This window comes from Larus michahellis, chromosome 2, assembly GCF_964199755.1.
Source record: "Larus michahellis chromosome 2, bLarMic1.1, whole genome shotgun sequence".
NCBI classification, from domain to species: Eukaryota; Metazoa; Chordata; class Aves; order Charadriiformes; family Laridae; genus Larus; species Larus michahellis.
In genome coordinates this window covers 58,520,329-58,545,029 of record NC_133897.1, presented here as the reverse complement: position 1 = coordinate 58,545,029, position 24,701 = coordinate 58,520,329, and the positions used below count along the sequence as shown (strand labels likewise).

General features: G+C 46.0%; 1 protein-coding gene across 1 annotated transcript in view; it reads left to right on the top strand.

Moving 5' to 3' along the window:
* The window catches only part of LANCL2 (LanC like glutathione S-transferase 2), a 40,374-nt gene extending 17,060 nt beyond the window's left edge, over window positions 1–23,314 (top strand). The window contains exons 3-9 of the mRNA XM_074575642.1: window positions 4,906–5,113; window positions 7,262–7,409; window positions 7,903–8,049; window positions 12,522–12,704; window positions 14,821–14,997; window positions 18,315–18,387; window positions 20,166–23,314. Coding sequence (XP_074431743.1) covers window positions 4,906–5,113; window positions 7,262–7,409; window positions 7,903–8,049; window positions 12,522–12,704; window positions 14,821–14,997; window positions 18,315–18,387; window positions 20,166–20,281 — 1,052 coding nt within the window. The 3' untranslated portion in view covers window positions 20,282–23,314. The remainder of the gene's footprint in view (window positions 1–4,905; window positions 5,114–7,261; window positions 7,410–7,902; window positions 8,050–12,521; window positions 12,705–14,820; window positions 14,998–18,314; window positions 18,388–20,165) is intronic.
* The last annotated feature ends 1,387 nt before the right edge of the window (window positions 23,315–24,701 follow it).

Below are 24,701 nucleotides of genomic sequence, written 5' to 3'. Positions count from 1 at the left end.
GTACAGTCAGTGTACTCGGTCGTACGCATGGTTGTTAGCCCAAGTTTTTGGGTCTTCAGTGCAGCTCCAGTAAGTCCGCACTGGGGAAGGGAATCGCAGCAAAAAAGGGTTGGCTAGGGGCTCGTTTTCGAGGCTTTTTCAAGCCTGGAAAAGCGGCCAGGCCGAGCCGGTACCCGGCACCTCGGGGGGACGGAGGCAGCTGAGGAGCTGAGGGCGGGGCCGCCACCCCCAGCGGCAGGTGTGAACGAGCAGGGGGTGGGACCGCTCTCCCCCCTCATAAAAGAAGCCCTTCGGGAGCGCAGCGACCTCGCTGGGCGCTGAGGAAGCAAGGGGCGAGTGGGCGCTGCCTGGGTGTCACCCGCGGAACCACCCCGGAGCACCAGGACAAGGGTGTACCTCCCGGGCTGGAGAAGGGGGCGGCCAAACAGGGCGTGACACACCAGTCCAGTCACACAGCAGTTCGCGCAGGGTAGCGCTGAAAGACCGCCAACCCGGCCAGGTGGCGATGGTAACTACTTGCAAGAAGACCGTGGCATCCATGAGCTCCACAACCACCAGGTCTGATGCGGCCTCTCAGCTGGAGCTCCTGTGGGAACGTGCTGCCACACAGACACCAGGCTGTAGGGTGGGCCCTGCTCTTATGCTGGTGTTGGATGGCAGCGATGGGCACGCCTGTGAGAGATGTGCCCAGGTAGAGGATCTCCTCCGATTAGTGGTGGAGCTCAGGGAGGAGGTAAGTAGGTTGAGGAGCATCAGGGATTGCGAGAGGGAGATAGATACTTGGAGTAGAATCCTGCATCCCACGACAGAAACCCAGCAGGCAGACAGAACCTCCGCAACAGAAAACTCCCTATCCTCTCTCACCTCAACTGAAGGTGGTAACCTGGAGGACAGGGGGCAATGGCAGGAAGCTCCTGCACGGCGCAACAGACGCCGCACTCGAGACTGCCCGGCAACTACCCCATCTTCCCGGGTGCTATTATGGAACAGGTACAGTGCTCTGCAGAGGAACCCGGATGATGACGAGCACGATAGTTCTCCCACCTTGGAGGTGTCAGCGAGGTCTAGTCAGACCTCCCCCTGCAGCAAAACCTCTGCAGTAAAGAAGAAAAGGCTGGTCCTTGTCATAGGTGACTCGCTGCTGAAGAGAGCAGGAGGGCCAATGTGCAGGCCGGACCCGGTACATCGGGAGGTCTGCTGCCTCCCTGGGGCCCGGGTCAAGGACGTGAAGAGGATGCTTCCTTCCCTGGTACGGCCCTCAGACTACTACCCACTTTTGCCCTTTCAGGTAGGCAGCGACGAGGTAACAAAAAGAAGTCCAAGGGCAATGAAGAAAGATTTCAAGACCCTGGGACGGCTGGTCAAGGGATCGGGAGCGCAAGTTGTGTTCTCGTCTGTCCCCCCAGTTGCGGGGAATGATGAAGGGATAAATAGGAGGAGCCAGCGGATCAATGCCTGCTTCGAGCCTGGTGCTGCCGGCAGGACTTTGGGTTCTTTGATCATGGCCCGATCTACAAAACACCAGGCTCGCTGGTAACAGGCAGGAATACCTTGACTTCCAGGGGGAAAAGGGTTCTAGGACAAGAGTTATCAGGGCTCATTGATAGGGCTTTAAACTAGATTTGAAGCGGGGTGGGGACGGTACTGGGCTTGCTGGCAAGGTGCCGGGGCGTAGTTGCTCAGCGCTCATGGGCCAGTGTGCCAGTATTTCTGAGCGCCAGAAGGCATACCACATCTCAAGGGTCAAAACTACACACACGACTCCCTCTCCGAAATGCTTATACACCAATGCACGCAGCATGGGGAATAAGCAGGAAGAGATGGAGATCTGTGTGTGGTTGGCAGGGCCACGATCTCATTGCAATTACTGAGACGTGGTGGGACAGCTCACATGACTGGAATGCTGTCATGGATGGCTATGTCCTTTTCGGGAAAGACAGACCAGCGAGGTGTGGTGGTGGAGTTGCACTCTGCATGAGAGAGCAATTGGAATGCATCGAGCTCTCACTAGGGGTGGATGAAGAGATGGTTGAGAGCTTATGGGTAAGGGTTAAGGGGCAGGCAAATATGAGGGACACTGTTGTGGGTGTTTATTCCAGGCCACCTGATCAGGATGGTGAAGCTGATGAGGCTTTCTACAGGCAGCTGAAGGTAGCCTCGCAATCGCAGGCCTTGGTTCTCATGGGGGACTTCAATCACCCTGATATCTGCTGGGAAGACCACACAGCCAGGCACACACAGTCCAGGAGGCTCCTCCAGTGCATTGATAACTTTTTGGCACAGGTGGTACAGGAGCCAACAAGGAGAGGAGCGCTCCTTCACCTGGTACTGACAAACACAGAGAAACTGGTGGAGGACATTAAGGTTGGGGGCACCCGAGGTTGTAGTGATCATGAAAGGATAGAGTTCAGGATCATGGGTACTACGCACAAAACAAGAAGTAAAATTACAACCTTGGCTTTAATTCAGGAGGGCTAACTTTGACCTCTTCAAGAAACTGCTTGGAGAGATCCCGTGGGCTAGGGCTCTGGAGGGCAAAGAGGCTCAAGAAAGCTGGTTGATATTCAAAGACCACTTCCTCCAAGCTCAGGATCGGTGCATCCCTAAGAGCAAGAAATTGGCCAAGGGACACAGGAGACCTGCATGGTTGAGCAGGGAGCTTCTGAAAAAGCTCAAGTGGAAGAAGGAACTTTACAGTAAGTGGAAGAATGGACTGACCCCTTGGGAGGATTACAAGAATGCCACCAGAGCGTGCAGGGATGAAACAAGGAAAGCCAATTAAACCTGGCTAGGGATGTCAAGCTCAACAGGAGGGGTTTCTACAAGTATTTTGGAAGCAAAAGGAAGACCAGAGAAGTTGTGGGCCCACTGTTGAATGAGACAGGAGCCATGGTGACGGAGGATGCGGAGAAGGCAGAGTTACTGAATGCCTTCTTTGCTTTGGTCTTTACTGCTCAGCCCAGCCCTCAGGAGTTCCAGGCTTTGGGGAAAGTAACGGGGAAAGAAGAAGGCTTCCCCTGGGTTGAGGAGGATTGAGTTGAGGGATCAATTAGATCAATTAGATATTCACCAGTCCATGGGCCCCAATGGGATGCACCCGAGAGTGCTGAGGGAGCTGGCAGAAGTCATTGCTGGGCCAATCTCCATCATCTTTGAAAGGTCCTGGAGAACAGGCGAGGTGCCTGAGGACTGGAGGAAAGCCAATGTCACTCCAGTCTTCAAAAAAGGCAAGAAGGAGGAGCCGGGGAACTACAGGCCAGTCAGCCTCACCTCCATCCCTGGAAAGATGATGGAACAGCTTGTTCTGGGCGTCATCTCAAGGCATGTGGAAGAAAAGAAAGCTATCAGAAGTACTCAACATGGATTCACCAAGGGGAAATCATGTCTGACTAATCTGATAGTCTTCTATCATGGCATGACTGGATGGATAGACGAGGGGAGGGCGGTAGATGTGGTCTACCTTGACTTAAGCAAGGCGTTTGACACAGTCTCCCACAGCATCCTCATAGGGAAGCTTAGGAAGTGTGGGTTAGATGAATGGACAGTGGGGTGGATAGAAAACTGGTTGAAAGACAGAGCTCAGAGGGTTGTGATTAGGGGCACAGAGTCTAGTTGGAGGTCAGTGACGAGCGGTGTTCCCCAGGGGTCAGTACTGGGTCCAGTCCTCTTCAATCTATTCATCAGTGACCTGGATGAGGGGATAGAGTGCACCCTCAGCAAGTTTGCTGATGACACAAAGCTGCTGGGGGTGGTGGCTGACACACCAGAAGGCTGTGCCGCCACACAGAGGGACCTGGACAGGCTGTAGAGTTGGGCAGAGAGGAACCTTATGAAATTCAACAAGGGCAAGTGTAGGGTGTTGCACCTGGGGAGGAATAACACCATGCACCAGTACAGGTTGGGGGCTGACCTGCTGGAGAGCAGCACAGTGGAAAGAGACCTGGGAGTCCTGGTGGGCAACAGGATGACCATGAGCCAGCAATGTGCCCTCGTGGCCAAGAAGGCCAGTGGCATCCTGGGGTGCATCAAGAAGAGCGTGGCCAGCAGGTCGAGGGAAGTCACCCTCCCCCTCTACTCTGCCTTGGTGAGGCCACATCTGGAGTACTGTGTCCAGTTCTGGGCTCCCCGGTTCAAGAGGGACAGGGAACTGCTGGAGAAGGTGCAGCAGAGAGCTACCAAGATGATTAGGGGACTGGAACACCTCTCTTATGAAGAAAGGCTGAGGGATTTGGGTCTTTTTAGTCTGGAAAAAAGACGGCTGAGGGGGTATCTTCTCAATGCTTACAAATACTTCAAGGGTGGGTGTCAGGAGGATGGGGCCAGGCTCTTTTCAGTGGTGCCCAGACAAGAGGTAATGGGCACAAACTTGAACATAGGAAGTTCCATCTCAACATGAGGAGGAACTTCTTTACTTTGCGGGTGGCAGAGCACTGGAACAGGCTGCCCAGGGAGGTGGTGGAGTCTCCAACTCTGGAGACATTCCAAACCCGCCTGGATGTGTTCCTGTGTAACCTGCTCTAGGTGACCCTGCTTTGGCAGGGGGGTTTGACTAGATGATCTCCAGAGGGCCCTTCCAGCCCCTACCATTCTGTGATTCAGTGAGTTCTTCACCAAGCATTGGTGCCTGTGTCATGAATTGCCTTTGTTCTCTGCAAATTGTGAGTCTGCCATTGGCCTTCAGTCTCAAACTTTTTTTTTTTACTTTTGTCATAATCCAAATTGAAATGTAGTAAAAACAGATGGCCCAATTCCATCCCATTGCATGAGCTAGGACCCTTGACTGACATGTTTTAATTGCCCAAATACCTGTTTGCATTTGAGTTACTGGTTCAGACACACTGAAGAGGGGAATGTGATATACTTTGAAGGACAACTAAATGAAAATATCTTTCTTTCATGCTCCAGGTATTGCCCTCTTATATCTGCAACTGTACCGTGTCACGAAAAACCAGAGCCATTTGCAGCGATCTCTTGACTATGTGAAGAGAATCCTTCGGAATCTGAATGGCAGAAGAGTTACTTTCCTCTGTGGTGATGCTGGGCCACTGGCAGTGGGTGCAGTGGTTTATCACAAGCTGAAAAATGACAGTGAATCCAAAGAATGTGTTGCCAAGTAAGTGGTTGATGGTGGAAAAAGCCATGCCCTTCATTTGTAGAGAGCATTGGTTCAGTAACATTAGCAAGTGGAGTTTTGGAGGACAGGATTAAAAAAAGGGGACACTTTCTCCCCTGATACATTTTCAGTAGAAGAATACAAAATAGGCTTTATCTTTCTTAAAGCTGGTTTACACTTGATTCATCTTTAGTGGGTTATCTTGAGTTCTCTATCACTGTAAGAACAGGATGTCCTGGGCATATCTGTAGTGCATGCACGTTTTGCTTTTGTCACATTGAAGTGATATTTAACAAAAGCCGCACGCTTGTCATCGGCAATATGTAGTGCTTGTGCAGTATGTGATACTTTCTGTAAAGGGTGGGTCTTAATTGTAGATTCATTACAAAACATGTACACTGCAGGGATCTGGAAGCATTTAGACAGAAACATGGTACATCAAATTGATATGTAACAAAGCTTTAATAAAACAAAGAGGAGGTATTTGCTGAACCGTCAAAGGCATTTAATTAGGTCAGAGCGTATGAAGGATAGCCTGAAAAAATTCCAGACCCTTTCAAAGTAATCTAAATGTTACAAATGTCTTGAGAAATCCAATTTAGATGTAGAGCTTCCTTGGAGAACTAACTGTCTCTTTGCTGGTATGGAGTTGATTGCTGTCTTGGCGAGGGCTGGAAGCACTGGAGCCCTGTGGGGTTTGCATTCGGCATTAGCAATCCACCTGCTAGCAGTCCAGCAGCATACCTTGGGCTGACAGAGTTTGCGGACTGGTCTTGTGTCCTCATCTGCATTCTGGTTTATATTTGGAAATGTGATTGATCTCTATCTAATCTGGAATCCTGGTGCACTTAATCTCTGCTGCTGTTCCTGAATGAATATTCCAGTTTTGAAATGAGTGGTACGTTTGGGTTTTTCTGCTTTTAGAACTGGCAGTAAACTTGGGCATGTCATTTTGGATGCAGCTAGGAGAGCAGTGTTGTTGTAAGGCACGAAGCATGAGCATAGCAAAATAAGATTAGCAATAAATCTTTTAGTCTCACCTCTGCTTGGAAAGTCACTTCTAGGAGGAGGATTGACAAGGAGGTTAGTTTGATTATTTGTTCCTTTTCTTCCTTTTTTGTTTACAAATATATTCATGACACCAGCTGAGTGGTACATTATAGATGTCAAAATGTAATCTGTGATTGCACTTTTAACTTTTTACCTTGTAGCTGTCCAGTTCTATGACTCGAATAATAAAACTTAACAGTGGACAGTTTAACAGAAAATATTTTTTTTTTTTTTTTGTGAGTGGCTTTTCCCTAGTATTAAGCAGTGACAGCATAAACAAGCCATTGGAGTCAGTGTTTTTGCTCCAGCATGATGGTAGTGCTAACGTTTCTGCTGAGTAATAGCTGTTGGGGGCATCTGGGAATTGAATTTAGTCTCAATCCAGATTGTCTTGCCCCCTCCTCCAATTTAAAATGTAATCATCTCCGTGGTTTCATCTAATTGCCAATTTAATCACAAAAGGTAGGAAGAGACAGGGAGGGAGTGGGCAGGAAAACAGATCTCTGCTCCACCTCAACTCTAATGCAGACTGGTGGAGTAATAGTAGGGTGTCTCTTTGGAGCAAATGAGAGTTGCGATGGAGAGCCCAAGGTTGGTTTTTTTTTGGTCGCTAAATGCAAGCAAAACGTTGTGCATAATAGCAGTGGCCTTTTCAAAATTGAGCTGCTAAACATTTGAGACGACGTGTTGTCTAGGGAGGGGGAGAGCTGAATGGTGGTGTTGGGTATTTTTGTTTGTTATTTTCCTCTTGTACGTCTCCAATTAAGGGTTCTTGCTTAGCTGAAATTCCCACAGGCTCTGTGTGGTGCTCCCTATTTGTTGGAGCAGTCCTCCAGCCTCATCCAACCCACACCCTGCACCCATATATATGTTTCCGTCTGCACAAAAACCTGACAGTTGCACTGATACTCACCTGGCTCTGAGTTGCCCGTCAGGGATGGCAGGCTCGCAGAGCTCCTGTGTGTAAACCTGGCAGCCAGCTGAACTGGGGATGACTGAAGGGAGGTGGTGGGGCTTTGGCTTCTGGTTTGATTGATGGCTTGTGCAATACGTAGTTCAGTATGGTCTCTCTCTCCCCACCTTCCTTGTCTGATACAGGTTGTTGCAGCTCCAAAGGACAGTCATAAGCACAGATGCTGAACTTCCAGATGAGCTGCTTTATGGCAGAGCAGGTTACCTATATGCCTTGCTGTACCTGAATACTGAAATCGGTCCAGACACTGTCCCACAGTCTGTTATCAAAGAGGTAAGGTACTTTTCTCTCTTCAGTGCCACAACATCAGTGAGGTTGAACTGCAATCAGTCCTTCATGTAATTCAAGGGATTAAGAGAGGGATGCTGGAGAGGAGAGGGACCTGGAACTGGGAACTCAGTCCCATCCTTCCTCCAATCTCTTCCCTCTTTCCCTGCTGCTCAGCTGGGCCTGAGACAGGCCATGGAAGTGGATCTAATCCATAACTAGTTGTGGAGCATTTGAGGTTGAGAAATTGTTACCAAAAACCTTAAGACAGAAGTGTGGAAGTGATTAAGTGAAAAGAAGGAGAATTAAGTGTGAGGAAGATGCATGACTGTTCTGCAGATACCAGAACCACAGAAGGCCGGCCTGGAAAAAAGTGATTAGAAATATTTATATATTAAATTTCTACTTTTAGAAATATAAGGGATTCCATCACTTAGGAAAAAATCCATTTCTACCTCAACACTCAAGTCCAAATGAATTGGTGTGTTATTTTTCTTAGGTAATAGATGCTATTATTGAATCGGGGAAAAACTTTTCGAAGGAGGAGCGGAAAACAGAGCGTTGTCCTCTGTTGTACCAGTGGCACAGGAAGCAATACGTTGGAGCGGCCCATGGAGTGGCTGGGATCTATTACATGCTCATGCAGGTAAGAGCATCTTCTGTGGGCTGGGGTGAAACACCATACCTTATTTTGCATCAGAAGATCTTATCCTCGGCTTTCATGCTTGTGCAGTGTTGTGCTGGGTCAGGGTCTCACAATTTGGAGTTAGACTCTGCAGCACAGACCCGTACAGAGATGCTAGTTCAGGCCCTGGTAGCAGAAGAAAACTGACTCAGGTATCCTCGCATTACAGTGAATTAACCCTTGAGTTCAGAGCACTAGTGTTCCAGGTGCTGAAGTTTCCTATCAACAGAGACAGTGAGGTGCCTTCCCTCATCCCCATACCTACTTCTTCTGGTGCCTGCAGTTAGTCCAGCTAAATATTTGCTAACTCACCCTCCATCACTCTTCAATTTTTTTTTCTTTTAGCATGAGTGCACCACTGATGCCTTCTGTCCTCCTGCCCTCCATGCCCTTCCTCTTTTCTCTGGTGACTTTTTTTTTTCTTTTCACTCTCGAAGCTTTTGTAAGACTATCCTTAATCACACATTAGTCTTCAGTATGCTTTTATTCTTTAGATGTTCTTCCTCTTCCTTATCCCCCCTATCTCTCCCCCCAAAATCTGATGTTCCTTAGTGCGTTTATGACCCTTACTCTCCTCTTTCTGTTGTCCTGAGTGAGATTCCTCTCTTCTGTATACCTCCTCTTTCCCACACTTAATCCATTCCGCTTGCCCTGAGATTCTCCAATAGGACCTGTGTATCTTATTTCTGTTGTACAGGCTGGAAAAAGAGCCTGAAGATTCATTACAGAAGATGGCCGTAGAGCTGCAAATTTTGTATTGTACCTGTTTCTGGTTTTTAAAGGCACTGCCAGTCGAGGCACATTTGTAAATGTTAATTTTCTTACCAGCTCACGCAGAATGACTTTCCTTCAGGCAAGTGGAAAGACTGTACGTCCTTGCAGCCTGAAGCTGCATACAGATGTTCGCTGCAGAAGTCACTGAGCTGGTATTTGGTGTTGCCACTGCTCAGACATTCCTCATTTGCAAAAGATGCTGTGAGTTCTCCCCATCTGTTTCACGTTAGCTCACACCACTTCCACTGGTAGCTCAGACTAAAGCTGCTGACTCTGCTGTGGAAGTGGCTATTGCTCTGCTACTTGGCGGCATGTCTTAACCTAACTACAGCCATTTTCTGCAGTGACAATCTCAGTGGGGCCTCAGGCTGCTCTGATTTACTGTGCCTTTATCATAGAACCATAGAATGGTTAGAGTTGGAAGCGACCTTTAAAGATCATCTAGTTCCAACCCTCCTGCATGGGCAAGGGGCACCTCCCACTAGACCAGGTTGCTCAAAGCCCCATCCAACCTGGCCTTGAACACTTCCAGGGACGGGGCAGACACAGCTTCTCTGTGCAGCCTGTTCCAGTGCCTCACCACCCTCACGGTTTAAAACAGTTGCCCCTCAACCTATCAGTTCACTCCCTGATAAAGAGTCCCCCCCCATCTTTCCTGTAAGGCCCCCTTTAGGTACTAGAAGGCCGCTATAAGGTCTCCCGGGAGCCTTCTCTTCTCCAGGCTGAACAACCCCAACTCTCCTAGCCTGTCTTAGGAGAGGGGCTCCAGCCCTCTAATCCTCCTCTGGACCTGCTCCAGCAGGCTCTTCACTTCCTGCTTGTTTCAACAAGGTGGTCCACCCTCTTTCAGTTCCCTCATCTTCCTGACTTCCATTTTTCCTTCCCTGGCTCTGTTAGATTTTCTGAGAAACATCCAGTCCTTTAAAGTAGCCTCTTTAAAGGCTCCATCCTTCATTTACTGAGGTTCAAGGCTGATAGGAGAAATAATTGCACAGTGCTTTTTGGTTTAAGTAAAAGCTACTCTGTCTACAAGTTAAAATCGTAACTAACTTTTCCTTTACCTGTAATTGCTCCTTTTAAGAATTACCACAAAGCCATTGTTTATGCAGCATTAGATTACTGTCTTTTCACTGTACATTAAATATTGTGAGTCATGCAGAGTTGAGTCATCCACTGCAGAAGATGGCATACTGGAGTCCATCTTTTCCCCATCCCTCCCATGCCAAATGAGGAGAATTTTTCTGTATTTTCAGCAAAGAATTCAGGAGATGGCTTTTTGAGTGGTTGTTTGATAACAAAAAAGGGGTGTCCAACATAGCATCTGAGATGTGAAGGTCACTGATCATCGTTTCTGTACACCTTTATGAGCAAATGTGTATTGCCGGATTTATTTACAAAAGTCTAATGGAAGAATAAGAGCACAGCGGTGTTAAATAACTCATCCAGGATGTAGAGGGAGAATGCTGAAGTGAAAGCTAGGAATCTCTAATCTTAGCCCCTTTCACTAACCCTGAGGCAAAAATGTCTGTTTTCATATCATTGCTTTTGTCCAGAGAGTCAGGACACATACCTGTAGGTTACTTTTTTGCTGTTGGTGGTAGATGCTGGGAACCTCAGCAGCTTGTGCAAAGAACTCACTTGTTCTCAGATCTTCTCAGAAGCACAAGGTGAGAAGGAGATTTGTAAAGATCTCTGCTCTTCTTGGGTTTACCTCCCAAGAACAGACATGCTGGACTGGGCTTGCCTTGCACAGCTCAGGACTGAAGGCATTTATTGCTGGTGCCCATCTGCTTTGTCTTCTGCCGCAGGGGTGCAGCGTGAAATCAGACCCCAAAACAAAACTTCCCCCAGAGCCTCCCTACCCCACAGGTCAGCATCTGAGTAGGGGCTGATCAGCTCCAGGGTGTTCTTCATGGTAGGATGATCTGTAATCAGGTGTACTTCTGATTAGAAGCGTGAAGGTTTCTGTGCCACTCAGAAAAGTGCAGAGGTGGAGTTTGCTTGAGGGACCTGGTAGGTAGATCTCTGGCAAAGCTTTCCTGGCTGAGGTTAAGGACAAGAAGGACATGGACCTGTTGGAGCAGGTCCAGAGGAGGGCCATGAAGATGATCAAAGGGCTGGAGCACCTCTCCTATGAAGACAGGCTGAGAGAGTTGGGGTTGTTCAGCCTGGAGAAGAGCAGGCTCCGGGGAGACCTTATAGCGGCCTTCTAGTACCTGAAGGGGCCCTGTAGGAAAGCTGGGGAGGGGCTGTTTGCAAGGGCGTGTAGCAATAGGACGAGGGACAATGCTTTTAAACTAGAGCAGGGTAGGTTTAGATGAGACATTAGGAAGAAGTTCTTTACAATGAGGGTGGTGAGACACTGGAACAGGTTGCCCAGAGAGGTGGTGGAGGCCCCATCCCTGGAGACATTCAAGGCCAGGCTTGATGAGGCTCTGAGCAACCTGATCTAGTTGAAGGTGTCCCTGCTTACTGCAGGGGGGTTGGACTAGATGACCTTTAAAGGTCCCTTCCAACCCAACACATTCTATGATTCTATGAAACAGAACCTTTTGGTTTCTTTCAGGTTACTGAAAATACAGCTATTGAAAGTCTTCCTTCATTTGGCTGTAAGACTGTCAATTGTAGCAGTGTGCTCACCTATTAAATGCAAATGTGCTGGAGCTGGTGGGAAACAGTGAAATTGTATGACATCGAGTCAGCAACAAAGACAAGTTATTTAAAAAAATAAGCTCAGTTATTAGGCGCCTCTAGGCTCCGGTTGCTACAGTTGTTCCCACAGCTTGCAGGAATTCCAGAAATTGTGTAGGCTGTGTAAAAATAGAGAGCTCTGTTATGAAAATACTGTAAAATGGGCTGGTAGAGGAAGGGATGCCAAAAAAGAACAACTGCAGACCCACCAGGTACTCAGCTTCTATACCTTTACTTACAAGGAGCATGCAGGTTGATGGATATATTCTCTTTTTGGCAAGGATGTAAACTAAATAGAACAAGAAAGAAAATTCAGAAGAGCAATCTAAGGATGAGTTTGCAGTACAGAGATATTTAGCTACCTGGAGAAGTAGCTATTGCTTCTGAAATTGGAAATGCAGATTTATAGCCCATAGCTTCAGGGAGGTTTTTTTTATGATGGAAGACTTCAACGTTCACAAACCTTTGCCAGCTATGCCGCCACATACACTCTTCTTCATTTATTCGGAAACAGGACAGGTTTGTCTACGTTAGTTATCTTTAAAACAAAATGTGTAACCCATTGTGTTTTAAGTGTGTATTATGAGCAAGGTAGCTACAAAACCATCTTTCTCCTGTAAGTGTTCTCTCTTTTTTAAGGTATAAAGAGAGGCCTGGGAGTCTTGAAATCCATATTCTGTTCTCAGTTCTTCCATAGTCTTTCTGTGTCACCTCCAGTAAGACAGGTAATAACTTGGTGCCCCAATTTCTTTGTCTCTACAGTAGCTGTAAAAATGCTCTTCACAAGGGTATTGTAAGCAGACATTAATTAAGTCTGTATGAAGTGATTCAAAGTATTTGGATCAAGGGCACATATGTAGGATACTTGAAAATAGATCATAGAATTAGTACTGATACACAATTCGTTACTATTTCTGTTTATGGTTTTGGTGGTGTTTTTTTTTTTTTTTTTTTAATGTTTTCTTTAGCCAATTGCAAACGTGGACCAGGAGACCCTGGCAGAGCTGGTCAAGCCAAGCATTGACTATGTGCGACATAAAAAATTCCGATCTGGGAACTACCCGTCGTCACTGAGCAACGAGACTGACAGACTGGTTCATTGGTGCCATGGTGCCCCCGGAGTCATCCACATGCTCATGCAAGCTTATAAGGTGAATCATTCTGTGTTCATATAGACCTCTATTTTTACAGAGAGACCTGTACGAAGGCCTCTCGGATTGTAAGGCTCGCATTTTACATCTTTCTGGATCGAGACTTTCAAACCAGAACCCTAGGCTAGGCATCTAAAAATCTCAAAATAGGTATGTTTGTAAAGAGGAAATAAGTGGGTAAAATTGCTTCTCGGGGTGTTAGTAGTTACCAGACTTTAGGCTTTCTTGGAAAAGAGTCACGTGTTTAAACAATTTGATATCAGAGTCCTGGGTGTGAGAACGTTGACCTAAATTCTTTGAATCTTCATCCCAAGACTTTGAAGAATTGTGTTGGTTTTCAAAAGCATAGGTTATTGTGTCTTACCAACGGATGTCTTCCATAAATCACTCCATTATTAAGATATAGCTCTTGAGAACTTAACATCAGAGCAAAGATCCCAGGCCCCTTCAAGGGCATAAATGTAATCACTGAGCTACCACAAGCTTACGGTTTGCTCTTATCCATCCTTAACTAGGTTTGCGCTTGCGCGCTCTCTCTCTCTCTCCCTTGTGTTGTGCACTTCTGATTTGCATGACATTTGAAAGTGTGCCATTTAATTAAATCTATGCAAATTGATTCTTGCTTTCCACAGCACTCCTTGGCAGATTCCCTGCTTGGCCTCTGGGTGGGCTGATGAAATGCAGGCTTGGTTTATGGAATAATTACTCATGCAGTTACCTGAAATGTGAACTGTAAATCTCTTACAGCATTGATGAATGTAGCAGCAGTCATAGTTGCTTTTTCTTTGGACTGTGGTGGGAGGTTGACTTGACACTGCAGACCTCTTCCCACCCTCTCCCCCTTTTCTTTATCAATGCGACGCTTTCCCCAGCACAAAATGTTTTGCAGGAGATAAGAGGGACAGGGCCAAGTTCCGTTTAGCGGTCTCCCTTCTGGCCTCTTTTTGTGTTTAAGGTGATGGGGCATATGATGCTTTTCTTTTACTCTTTATATTCCGCTTTTTGAAGAAGCGATAAGAAAATCAGAGTATGTTTTGCTGGCTATGCTTTCATACCAAGCGCAGGGACTTGCAATAACAGGCAGAAGTGTTTGTCCTGGAAATCAAATGCTGTTGCCAGCCCTTAATTTGAAATGTTACAGCTAAGTAGCTGACAAACCCTGTTTAGAGAGAGGGACTTTCTTTATCAAGCTTGTGGATTTAAGAAACTTGCATGTTAGTTGCTTCTGTTACCTTATGAAAGAGCCTGGCAGGGAATGCTGTCTCTAAAGGACTCAGTCTACAGTAGCACATTAATTACTGGTTTTTTAATTGGTGTTTTTTGACTTGCTGATCTGTAGAATGACTTCGACAAAGGGGAGCAAAAAATTAGCTTTATAAAGGTGGAAGTCTGGTGGTGTTCAGCTAAATTACTTGCTTTTGTTTTCTGCTCTCTTGGTGGTCTCTCTGTCCAAAATGCACTTCAGTTGCAATAAACTTTGCAAAATTAGTCCTTTGCCCAAACTGGCTAGTGCTTCTGAGTATTTACAATAGAAATACTAATCAAGGTAATGGAGAGTTCCTACTTGTACTTGTGACAGAGAAAAGAGCCCTGTGCTACACAAAGAGATATTCTTGTGCATTTTTCACATGGAATGGAAGGCAGATGGTGAGTAACTAGGAAGAATTACTCAGGAAGACCAGGACCTAGCCCTTTGGGACCAGAATTGATGACCAGTAGCCTGTGTTACATTTCTTGGAGGCAATAAGTACTTTTCTGTATTTCAAATCAAATGGTGTTGTGGTTTGGGAATGGAGGGGAGAAGCAAAAAAAGACCATGTACCCTTCAAATAGATTATAGATTGTAGAACCAAGGGCCTTGGCCTTGAGTTTTTTCCTTTGGGTCCTGATTTCAGAAGCCAAAACTTGAGAAGTTCTTTATTTTTCCATGCAGGAAAAGGAGAAACAACTTAGAAAAGAAAGGCAAGCCTATGATGAATGGATTATTAAAATTCAAAATAAATTGTATATGGAAAAACCCCCACACCAACAGCGAAACAAAATGAAGCTGGACCTGAGAGATGTTTTCATTAGAACTTCAATTTATGTGTATTTATTCTCTGTTTTCATTCCACAGACTTTTAAAGAGGATAAATACTTGAAAGATGCTATGGATTGCAGCGATGTCATCTGGCAGAGAGGTTTATTGAGAAAAGGGTACGGGATCTGCCATGGTACTGCTGGCAATGGCTACTCCTTCTTGTCTCTCTATAACCTAACTCAGGACAAAAAGTACCTCTACCGAGCTTGCAAGGTGAGATCTGCAGCATCCCAGCAAAATTACCATTCCCTTTCATGTCATAATGCCCATACAAGAGTAAACTGTGATCAGAGTAGGCTGTTGTGTGCTAGAGCTGGAGCTGGCTGGGTGGGACAGCGGTGTCCTGTCACTTGCTCCCCCTCACTCACACTTTGACTGGACGTCTTCAGCTGTGTACGCGGGGCACGCACCATCTTAATACACAGAGTGAAATGCACAAATGTTCTGTAAGGGAGGAGGGACTAAACACGTATTCAGAAGAAATCAGAGTCTGAAAGTCAGCCTGCCTGAACAATAACAGACTAATGTTATGTGGTGCTAATTATTCCATTGAGACATCCACTGTCGTCTTCAGCTCCTCAAGCAATACTGTTTGTAGTCTTCTGTAATTATTTGTTTTCAGACTAGTGTCTGTTTGGGGCTTTTAGAGCTCTGAATTGCAGTTATTAAATTGCTCACTTAGATTTTTTTTTTTTTTTTCATTAATGCAAATTGCAGAGAAAGACACACTCAGAATTTTTCCATTGGAATTGTCCAGGTTCTGCTGTCAGCTGTGTTAATGCTAGCAGTTACCAAAGGAGAAGGCTTTCTCAGCTTCTCTTTCCTCATCTCTTAAGACTTTTGCTTTGTTTGGTTTTGGTTTGTTGGTTGGTTTTTTTTTTTTTCCAGCTTAATTAATGGATATTGGGTTTCGTATTGCATACATAGCTATTTAGCAGAGGCCTTTTTAAAAGTATTGTAATGGGAAATTTGATGAGTTGCTTCTTAGGTGCTTTCAGATGAGCACTGGCCACATGTAAAGCTACTGTGTTCATCTCCATGGTCAGCCTGTCATGCTAGCAGAGCTGCTTGTCTCACCTTACATTTACCAAAGCATCACTCCATGAGGATGCCGGTAGGCATACCTGCATCTAGAGAACATAATAAACCGCTATCACTTCCACGGCAAATGTGTGACTTTCTTATGCGTGGAGTCACCCACTGCTGATGTTTGAGCCACAGCACCAAAACCAGCATTGCTGTCGGCCGCTCCCTGTTGAGCTCTCCCCCATGGGGATGTACTCCATGCTAGTACACCTTCTGTGGCTCTGTGCCGTGTTGGCAGCTCCTCGTGGTGCTGCATTTCTGGCCCAGGAGAGCCCTGATGTTCTTCCCTACCAAGCTAGAGAAAAGCAAACATATTTGTTTCAAAGACAAAGGAAGGAAGAGACTCAGTTGCGTACCTGAAATCCCTTTGGGAAGGAAGATGTGGCACAGTGGCCGAAGATTACTTGCTAGAGGTGCCCAGCAGGTCTGGCAGCATATTTGCAACCATTCTGCATTTTAGCATCTCCAGCATTCACTCAGGCCCGTCAGGCTCTTGGAGGGGAAATCTTGAAACAGGCAGAGGAATTTGCTTGTCTAGCATTCTTGAAATCTTTCCGTTTTGAGCCAGAGCACGCAGGGAAGCAAACATGCAGTTATGTTGGTACCTAAAGGCATGTATCTGAGAGAACTAGATGGCTCCCCTCCCGGGGTGTTTGCTCACACCGAAAACATGAGGCCCAGGGGAAGGATCCTGGCCAGGAATCCCTGGTTACCTCTCAGGAGCAGTGAAACTGTTTCACAAATGAACCAGAAGAGCTTGAAGGGCTGTGGCTCACAGAGACCCCTGGTTTGTGCTTCTCGCTTTCGGCTTCGCAGCTTTTCTCCAGCATTATCAGACAGGCTCCCAGGAGGCTGAGCCACTCCTAGCTGGCTCGTGAGAGGAGAGAGGGGCTGTGGCATCCTGGGCTCCGGGCAACAGAGAGCATCCGAGCCCTGTGCCACTCACTCAGCATTGTGATTAAACCATTGCTGACGGCAAGCACAACCAGTCTATGTGACAAATAATGGTAGATGTCCTCCTGCTAGAAGATTTTTATTTTTTTTTCCCTTGGTTTAACAAAGATATTAGTGTGGCATACTGGATCTGTGAGTTGTGCTGAAGCTATGAACTTGTAATGTTGCTTGGTTATGCTTCAGTAGCCTGGGGTGCATTTTTTTAAAATTTCTGTTGCAGTTCCCAAGCCGGCAGTAATAATAAAGGCTAGTATGCAATAAGATGTGGATGTTGCCTGTAGAAACAGGCCACAAACATGTTCAGTCCTCACATATAAGACAAGATTACATGGCAAATTAAACCTTGGTTTGAAGATTTATACTCAGGGGGCCCAAAGATGTTTCCTCAGTTCTCAATAACAGTGTGGACCACCATGTTTGTGTGTTTTTTGCTGGGTTTCCTCAAGACATTCACACACATGCACACACCTTTACCAAGAGAAGAAAAATCCATCCCCCAATGAAGGTTTCAACAGAACAGAGTAGGGGGAAGAAGGGAGGAGATGCCCCCCTTTATCCTTCTCTTGAACAGACTGATGGCTCTGGGGGCATCCTCACATGCAGTGAATAAGATGATCTGTTTGCTAGCAGGTTGCCCAAATTGCAGGGTGAGCCGGGAGAGGCCTCTCAGTTCTTTGCTTTGCAGGAATCTTCGCGCTGTATTTTGAATAAGCAGTGGTTTGCTTCCAAGCACAGAAGTGCCAGGGGAACTTGTGCCCCCCTGTATGCTCTGGGGAACCATAAAAGAGAAATAGATGGTTGCTATTAAATTGATCCAGATGCGGTTCATAAGTTGTGTATGTCTCGTGTAGCTGCTGCGGCAGTGTTGAGCAAACACAAGACAGACACTGGTAACTCGTTCTAATGGTATTCCATCTTCTGCAACAAAATATTGATGACTGTAATAGTCTAACTATTTATAACGACTTTTCATAAGGCTTGGGGAGAGAGAATAAATAAAACTAAGTAAGGACAGCTAGAGATTTAGTACTCTTAAATTGGTGCATGGAAGTGAAAGAAAAACAAAATGCAGTTTACTACCCTGAGTCCTGAGCACGTGGATAAATTAAGCACCAAGACAAATAAGAAACTGATACTATAGTATTAGAAAAATTTTGCCCTTGAAACTGAATATATGTGTTCTCGTAGCATTTTTCATTGCCATGTAGAAGGGTTGATTTACAGGAAACAGAAGTTAAGTACAGCCCACCTAATTATGGTGCTATGGAACTGAAACTCGTGCTGTGGAAATACATATCCTAACACCTAACTGCAGCCTTGTCACGGTTGAAGTGGGACAAGTTGATCTGGGACAGTGATTTCTGTGTTGTGTCTCTGCTTACGCTGTTTTACATTTAGTACCTATTAAAGATATGCAGATGCTCAAGCTTGCATGTAATAGTCTTTAATTGAAAGTAAAATATTTTTTTTTGTTTTAACGTTTTCCCCAGTTTGCTGAATGGTGTTTGGAGTATGGTGCACATGGATGTCGTATTCCTGACCGACCTTATTCTCTCTTCGAAGGTAAAGTGTTGGTGTTGCAAATGGTATTGTATGATACAGGAAAGAAGGGCAACCTTGCAGTTTTGGCACGTGCTTAGGAGTTGGGAAATCTTTGGTGGGTTCCTCTACTATTAAAAATACACCCACCCCCTACCATCACCTCTGCCTAAAAGAAGGTGGGGGAGACAAAAGAAAATCATTCATTATCACAACTTGAACTTTTGATTGTGTTTCAGTAGTTTCCAATATAAAGCCACCGCCTCTGTCGTTCTTGAATAAAATTCTGCTGTGCTGATGCCTCTTGGCTGAAAGCCTGAGAGCAAACAGAAGTCTGGGCAGCAGTTTTGTCACAGGTGTTGCTGCAGAGGGTCAGGGCAGAGGAGCAGCTGTGGGTAGAAGGTCTGAAACTAGTTGCTGGCTTGTCAGAATTAGGGCTTCTCTGCTGCAGTACTGAAGCAATGAAAAGCTACTTGTAGTACGAACCCAAATCACTTGAACAGAAAAGAAACACAGAGTTCTCAGGGGCTTTTCTGTCAGTTCAAAGATGTTCCTAAATACTTTCCTAGACCTTTGTATTTTTTTTTTTAATTCGTAGTTTATTTTCTATTCCTTATCTCATCCTTATGTTTGAGAAATACAGTACCAAGGAATCACAGACCCAAGTAGGACTTACTTAAAGTAGCGCTGCTGCTTGGTGAACAATGAGCCTAGTGTGCCACCTATCACAAATACGTGAAATTACAGCAGACCGAATAGGATTATTTTACAAATAAACCAGTCCAAGGTGTGAACACAAGAGAGCAGTAGTTACATGCATCCCTCCTAAATATAGAGTTATTGTCTTAATGTTTAAGGGAGAAAAGCATAAGTATTCTTATTCCTGAGAGCTCCCTTGGATGCACTTGTAGGCCTACAATCTGTTGTGTAAGAGCATTGAGATTTGTTGAGAAGGTGCAGTAATGCCAACAACAGGATGATTTGTACTCTAATGCTGACATACTGCTTTTATTTTAGTTTTTTAATGCCCGTGACTTTTTTTTGTTAGAAAAATCTCAAAGTCTCAAATTTGAGACAAAAAAATCTTGATTTTGGGCTGGTTTTTTTTTTTTGTAGATAAAATTGTGTGTGAAGTTGTCTGGTTCCACATGTATGAGCACATGTTCAGTGGAAGTTGCATGTGCATCTTACAGGATTGTCTTAATCGTTTCATTTGCATCAGATGCTGTATTTCAGGAAGGTTCCTTTGTTTCTATGTCCTTAGCCATTGATAAAATGGGATTTTAACTTGACCATAAAACTGAACTTGTATTTGTATGCTGTCCTGCTGTAGGGTGCCTCTGTTGTGTGTCACCCTAAGAGTTTCGCTAGGTGATGCTGGTGGTAGTGCTTCAGGCTCTGGATGACTTCTTTATGAATAGCAAACAAATGAATCTGTACATCACAAGTACAACGAAGTTTTGCCTTTGTTTTTTAACCAGTGAAATGACGAGCAAGCGCTGCTCAAATTCTGAGGGACGGTCCAAATTGGGATTTACTTTTTCTTAATTGAAGTAGGATTGAGGTTGTGCAGCTGAAAAGGTGGTAGCAGAGAGATCTTGGTTCTCGCCTTTGATCTTTTCAAGTGAAACTTGGTTTCCTGGGCAAAGTACACATGAGCTGGCCTTTCTATAGGCCCTAAGTTCACCTGTTCAAAAAAAGATCGAGTGAGAGGTGTTCAAACAGGCACAGTTGCCTTTGCTGTCAGCTGCGCTATTTTAATGTCAAAGATGCACAAAGATCTCTTTCTCGTTATGTTTTAGGCATGGCTGGAGCAATTCACTTCCTCTCAGATATTTCAGTACCGGAGACTTCCCAGTTTCCAGCGTTTGAACTTGGACCTCAAAGGAGGGAAAACAAAGTGGAACAGGACAGCTAAAAGATCATTTTGAAAGGAAACTGATGCCAAAAGAGATGAGACTGTTTAGTGCCTCTGATCCTGAACTAACTCGACCCTGAACCGACGGATGGATAAACCCCTTTTCTCAACCCCCCGCCTCCAAGGACCATGAAGTCATTAGAGCATGAACAGGAGAAGCCACACTTAAGTTCAGTTAAAGTGATTGATACCTTCAGACGTAGGACAAGAGAAGTCAAGTTTTGAACTTTCTCTCTTCTGTTGTATTTGTCTTCTTCAGGTCTTTGACATGCTCTGCATGTGTATTGGTGTTGTCTGTTGATTCGAGTCTTTTGTTGTTAGCAAAAAAGCTGGTCTCTGTGTGAATCTCTGTCCTGTACCTTCGTGCATGACTCTTAACAGCAGTGTGGCTTTCTGCAGCGTGGTTACCCAGAGAGTTCCACCTTATGCCAGAGAGTTTGCTGCAGGACACTGCCCAGCTTCACTGGTGAGCTGGCAACTTTAAAAAGAGATGAAAAACGTTTTTATGTTCATATTTTTCTGCATTTTTCTCCACAGTCCCTAGAAGTCAAGGTGGTGGAGATGAGCCTTTATTGATGAAGAGGTATGAGCCCATCTCAGTTTTCAGAAACTCGGCAGGTTAGAAGGGACTTGACTTGGTCTTTTGCTGCTGTTGTGGGAGGTTTTTTTGAAAGCTTGAAAGAGAGGCTCCCGTTGATACCTGCACCTGGTTAGCGTGTTAGGCACTTACAGCAGGGTGGAGATGCTTGTCCCCACCTCTGCAAAGCCCCATCCCATGGCATGACCTTAACAAACTGAAGATGGAGTCACCCACACTAACCTCCCACTGCTGCCACGAGCAGAGCAGGGACAGCGTAACTGTGCTTCTCCTCTCCTGTACATGGATTTGTAATAAACCTGTTCTGCAGCATCTAGTAAGGGAGGGCATCAGGGCAGTTTCTCATGCTGGTAACTCAGGATGACTCTTGCTTCTGAACCAAGGCGGTGATTTCTTCTAGGCCCTTCCCTCCCTCTCCCAGCCGCGCTGCATTTAGCCCGTATAGTACGATTTGAGCGATAAATACCAGCTGCTTGTGCAGGCTGCAGAAGATTAATGAGCAATACGAAACCATTGCTAGAGGCTGTAATTGAAGTTGATTTCATCATAAAATCCGAACAGAAAAAGCCCTTTGCCCTTCGTTTTAACTGTACTGCCAGTGCTATGCTTCCCCTTGTAGTGTGGTGGGGTTGTGAATTACTAAACCTGCCTCCAGATGCTCCTGAGCATCAGGCTCTTGGTTTGGGAGAAGTGGGACATGCTGTAAGTACACCTACAACAGGCTTATGTGTTCCAGATAGCAAGTACGCTTACTGCTGGGGAAAGGTAAGTAAGTGTAGTGCACTCTCACTCGCTCGGGCTCTGTTGTTATCCTTCCCCCAGGTCTCCCTGTGCTTTGTCATTCCAGGTGCTTATTTTAATTGATATCTTCCATCAGGTGCGAGTGTGACCTTTCAGGCGTGCATTGGGATATACGTGACCCACGGGACATCTGCTGAGTGCCAGCATTTTGCAGTCAGGCTTGGAGATGCATTGTTGCTCCTGCATAAATCTCCGACCGGTAGCGGGTGACGTCCTTTAGCTTTACAGTGTCTGTTGCCAAATCCATTGGGACGTTAATAATCTCCACACTCAGTTTTGCTGGGCAAGAGCAGCAGTGCCAGTGCAGGGACAGCTTAATGTCACAGCGTAGCTCCTCTGCTTGTTTGTCAGGTAGGACTAAAACATGGGAGCAGCGGGAGAGACTTTTCCACCCCTCTGGCAAAGGGCGGAAGATGAGGTGGAGGGGGCACCGAACCCAGCCAGGGATGAGGGAAAATGCTGAAAGGCAGTGGGGAATGAGGGAAGCGGCCTGACAAGTGGCTGGGGTGAAGCAAAGGGGAGCAGAGCGGCAGAAAGCGGAGGGATCAGTGAGGAACAGGGAGAGCAGGTTACAGGAGGCAATGCATAGACTCTAGCGGTAGAGACCATCTCCGATGAGGTGTTCTTCCCTGGCAAGCATGCAAAGGTCTAACACTGTGTTTCTGTCTTCAGCCTGTGGATCACTGATCCCTAGCCAGGGACAAAACTGGTCCAGGGCGAAGTCTCACAGAAATCCTAGCAAAGGAGGTAGACAGCAGTCCTGATCCTGTTTCACATCACCCCTACCCGGTTTTGCCTTCCCTTCCGCTGTGACTGCAGAGCGTGTTTGGTGGGTTAAGGGAAGGGGCTTGCCAGGTCTGCAGGAACAGAAACCACAGGCCTTCCCAGCAGATGCCAAGCATGTGTTGTACTGATCGCTTAACTATAAGGGGTCGGCAGGCAGGTATTTTCATTCAGTTATTATGTACATATATGCCTTCTTGGCTGCTGAGCTTGGAACGGCACCTGTGGGAGGTGATTTTTTGTCTGGCTGGAGCCCAAGGGGAATTAAAACTTGCTGATTTAAAAAATACATAGGTGTACGCACACTTAGAATGGCTTAATACTGAGCAGATCTCTGAGATGCTTGAGCGCGCCCATCGAAATAATGAACAAGTCAGCTACCAGCTCTTTCTGTACCATAGCCAGCCTTCTGCTGCCGTGGGGGCTGGCACCGTCTTTCTCCGCAGAATCCTCTTGGAATTGGGAAAGACTGGAAATTTAAGGTATCAAGTCGGGAAGCCTCTGACAGCGCATCTGCCTCGTCTTCCCGATGTGACTTTCCCCACGGCTCCTCCTTTCCGTTAGTCACAGTGTTGTGCTATCTAGGTGGCCCATTAAGAAAAGATATTGTGTGAAGGTGAAAAAATGGATTTCACCAAGGCATTGTTTTCAGAAATCACATCAAACTAAAAATGTGGAAAATGTCTTAATATTCCCTGGTTTGCTTCGTCTGTGTGTAATAGTCCATCTGTTGCAAAAAAGCAGTAGTGTTAAAAATGGAGATGCTCTTCGGGCAGAAAAAGAGGAAAAAAAAAAATGCTGATGTTTTGTTCTTTGGCTTTATTAGTAAAGATCAAGCTATGTGGTGGTAATTTGCGTGATTCTTTTTTTTGCTGTACTCCTTCCTTCCCTCCAGCCCTGTGGCGATAAGCTGTCCCACCGCTGTGACTGCTGATCCGCCTCTCAATCTCATAGTCCTGCAGGGTGAAACGCATGCCAGAGCGTGGGCAAATTTTTGGGGTGGTTTTTTTTCTTTTGTTTTTTTTTTTTAACCTTCACCTTTTGGTGGCATTGAAGACCTCTTTACTGCTGCTTCTCCCAGGTGATTTTCGGTGTACGTTGCTTAGTACAAAGCGTTGCTTTCCTTTCTGGTCACATGGGTGCTGTTGAACAGTTTGCAGCTAAAGCCTGATTCATAACTAGCTGGTTTTTAAGGACACATGTATGAAATTTCTCTGTCCAGCTGACTAACATCTGTTTTCTTGATGTTTTTCTCTAGCTGGGCTTCAACAGAAGAAAACTTCAGGTATGCTGCAGGCAAGGAGCAGTATTTCTGTTTCACAAAGCCCCGTGTGCCACTCGGGGCCCTCTGCCACTGAGAGCAACTCTCGCTTTTTTTGATTTAATAGCATTATTTCTGGGCTGGAGGTAGGGACCTGAAGAAAATCTCTATAAATTTATTTTCCTTCCTCTCGTCAAAGCTGTAGTTAGATAAATAAATGGGGGCTTCTCTAGCACAATAGCTCTCAACCACCAAAGTACTGTTGTCTGTAAGTAACGTCAAAATAGGGTAGGATGGAAAAGTGGGAGGGAGCACGTGTGCTTCGTGTCGGGTAATAGCTATGCCTGAGCCCTGTCGCAGCAGCTGATGCAGCAGTCTCTTTCCTGGTGAAATTGTTCACTTTCCCCCCATTTGTTTTCATGGGCTTTGTGTCGACTCCCAGGTGCAGGAACCCAGTCTTTGCAGGGAGCAGCGGGGACCTGGCTTTGGCCACCGCTTCTCTTCAACAGCTACATGTGGGCTGCTGTAAATCCAGCTGTAACGATTAGATAAGCTAGGGTTAGGCAGCAGGTGATAACTGTATACAGCGTGACATAGAGACAGCCACAGACACCTGTCCTTGTGCCTTCTAGAATCATAGAATTGCTGAGGTTGGAAGGGACCTTTCAGATTATTGAGTCCCACCATCAACCAAACTCCGACAAAACCCATCACTAAACCATATCGCGAAGCACTACAGCTGCCTGCCTTTTGAATACCTCCAGGGATGGTGCCTCAACCACTTCCCTGGGCAGCCTGTTCCAATGCTTAAATAACCCTTTCAGTGTAGAAATTTTTCCCAATATCCATCCTAAACCACTCCTGCTGCAACTTGAGGCCGTTTCCTCTTGTCCTATCGCCTGTTACTTGGGAGAAGAGACCAGCCCCCACCTCTCTACACCCTCCTTTCAGGTAGTTGTAGAGAGCGGTGAGGTCTC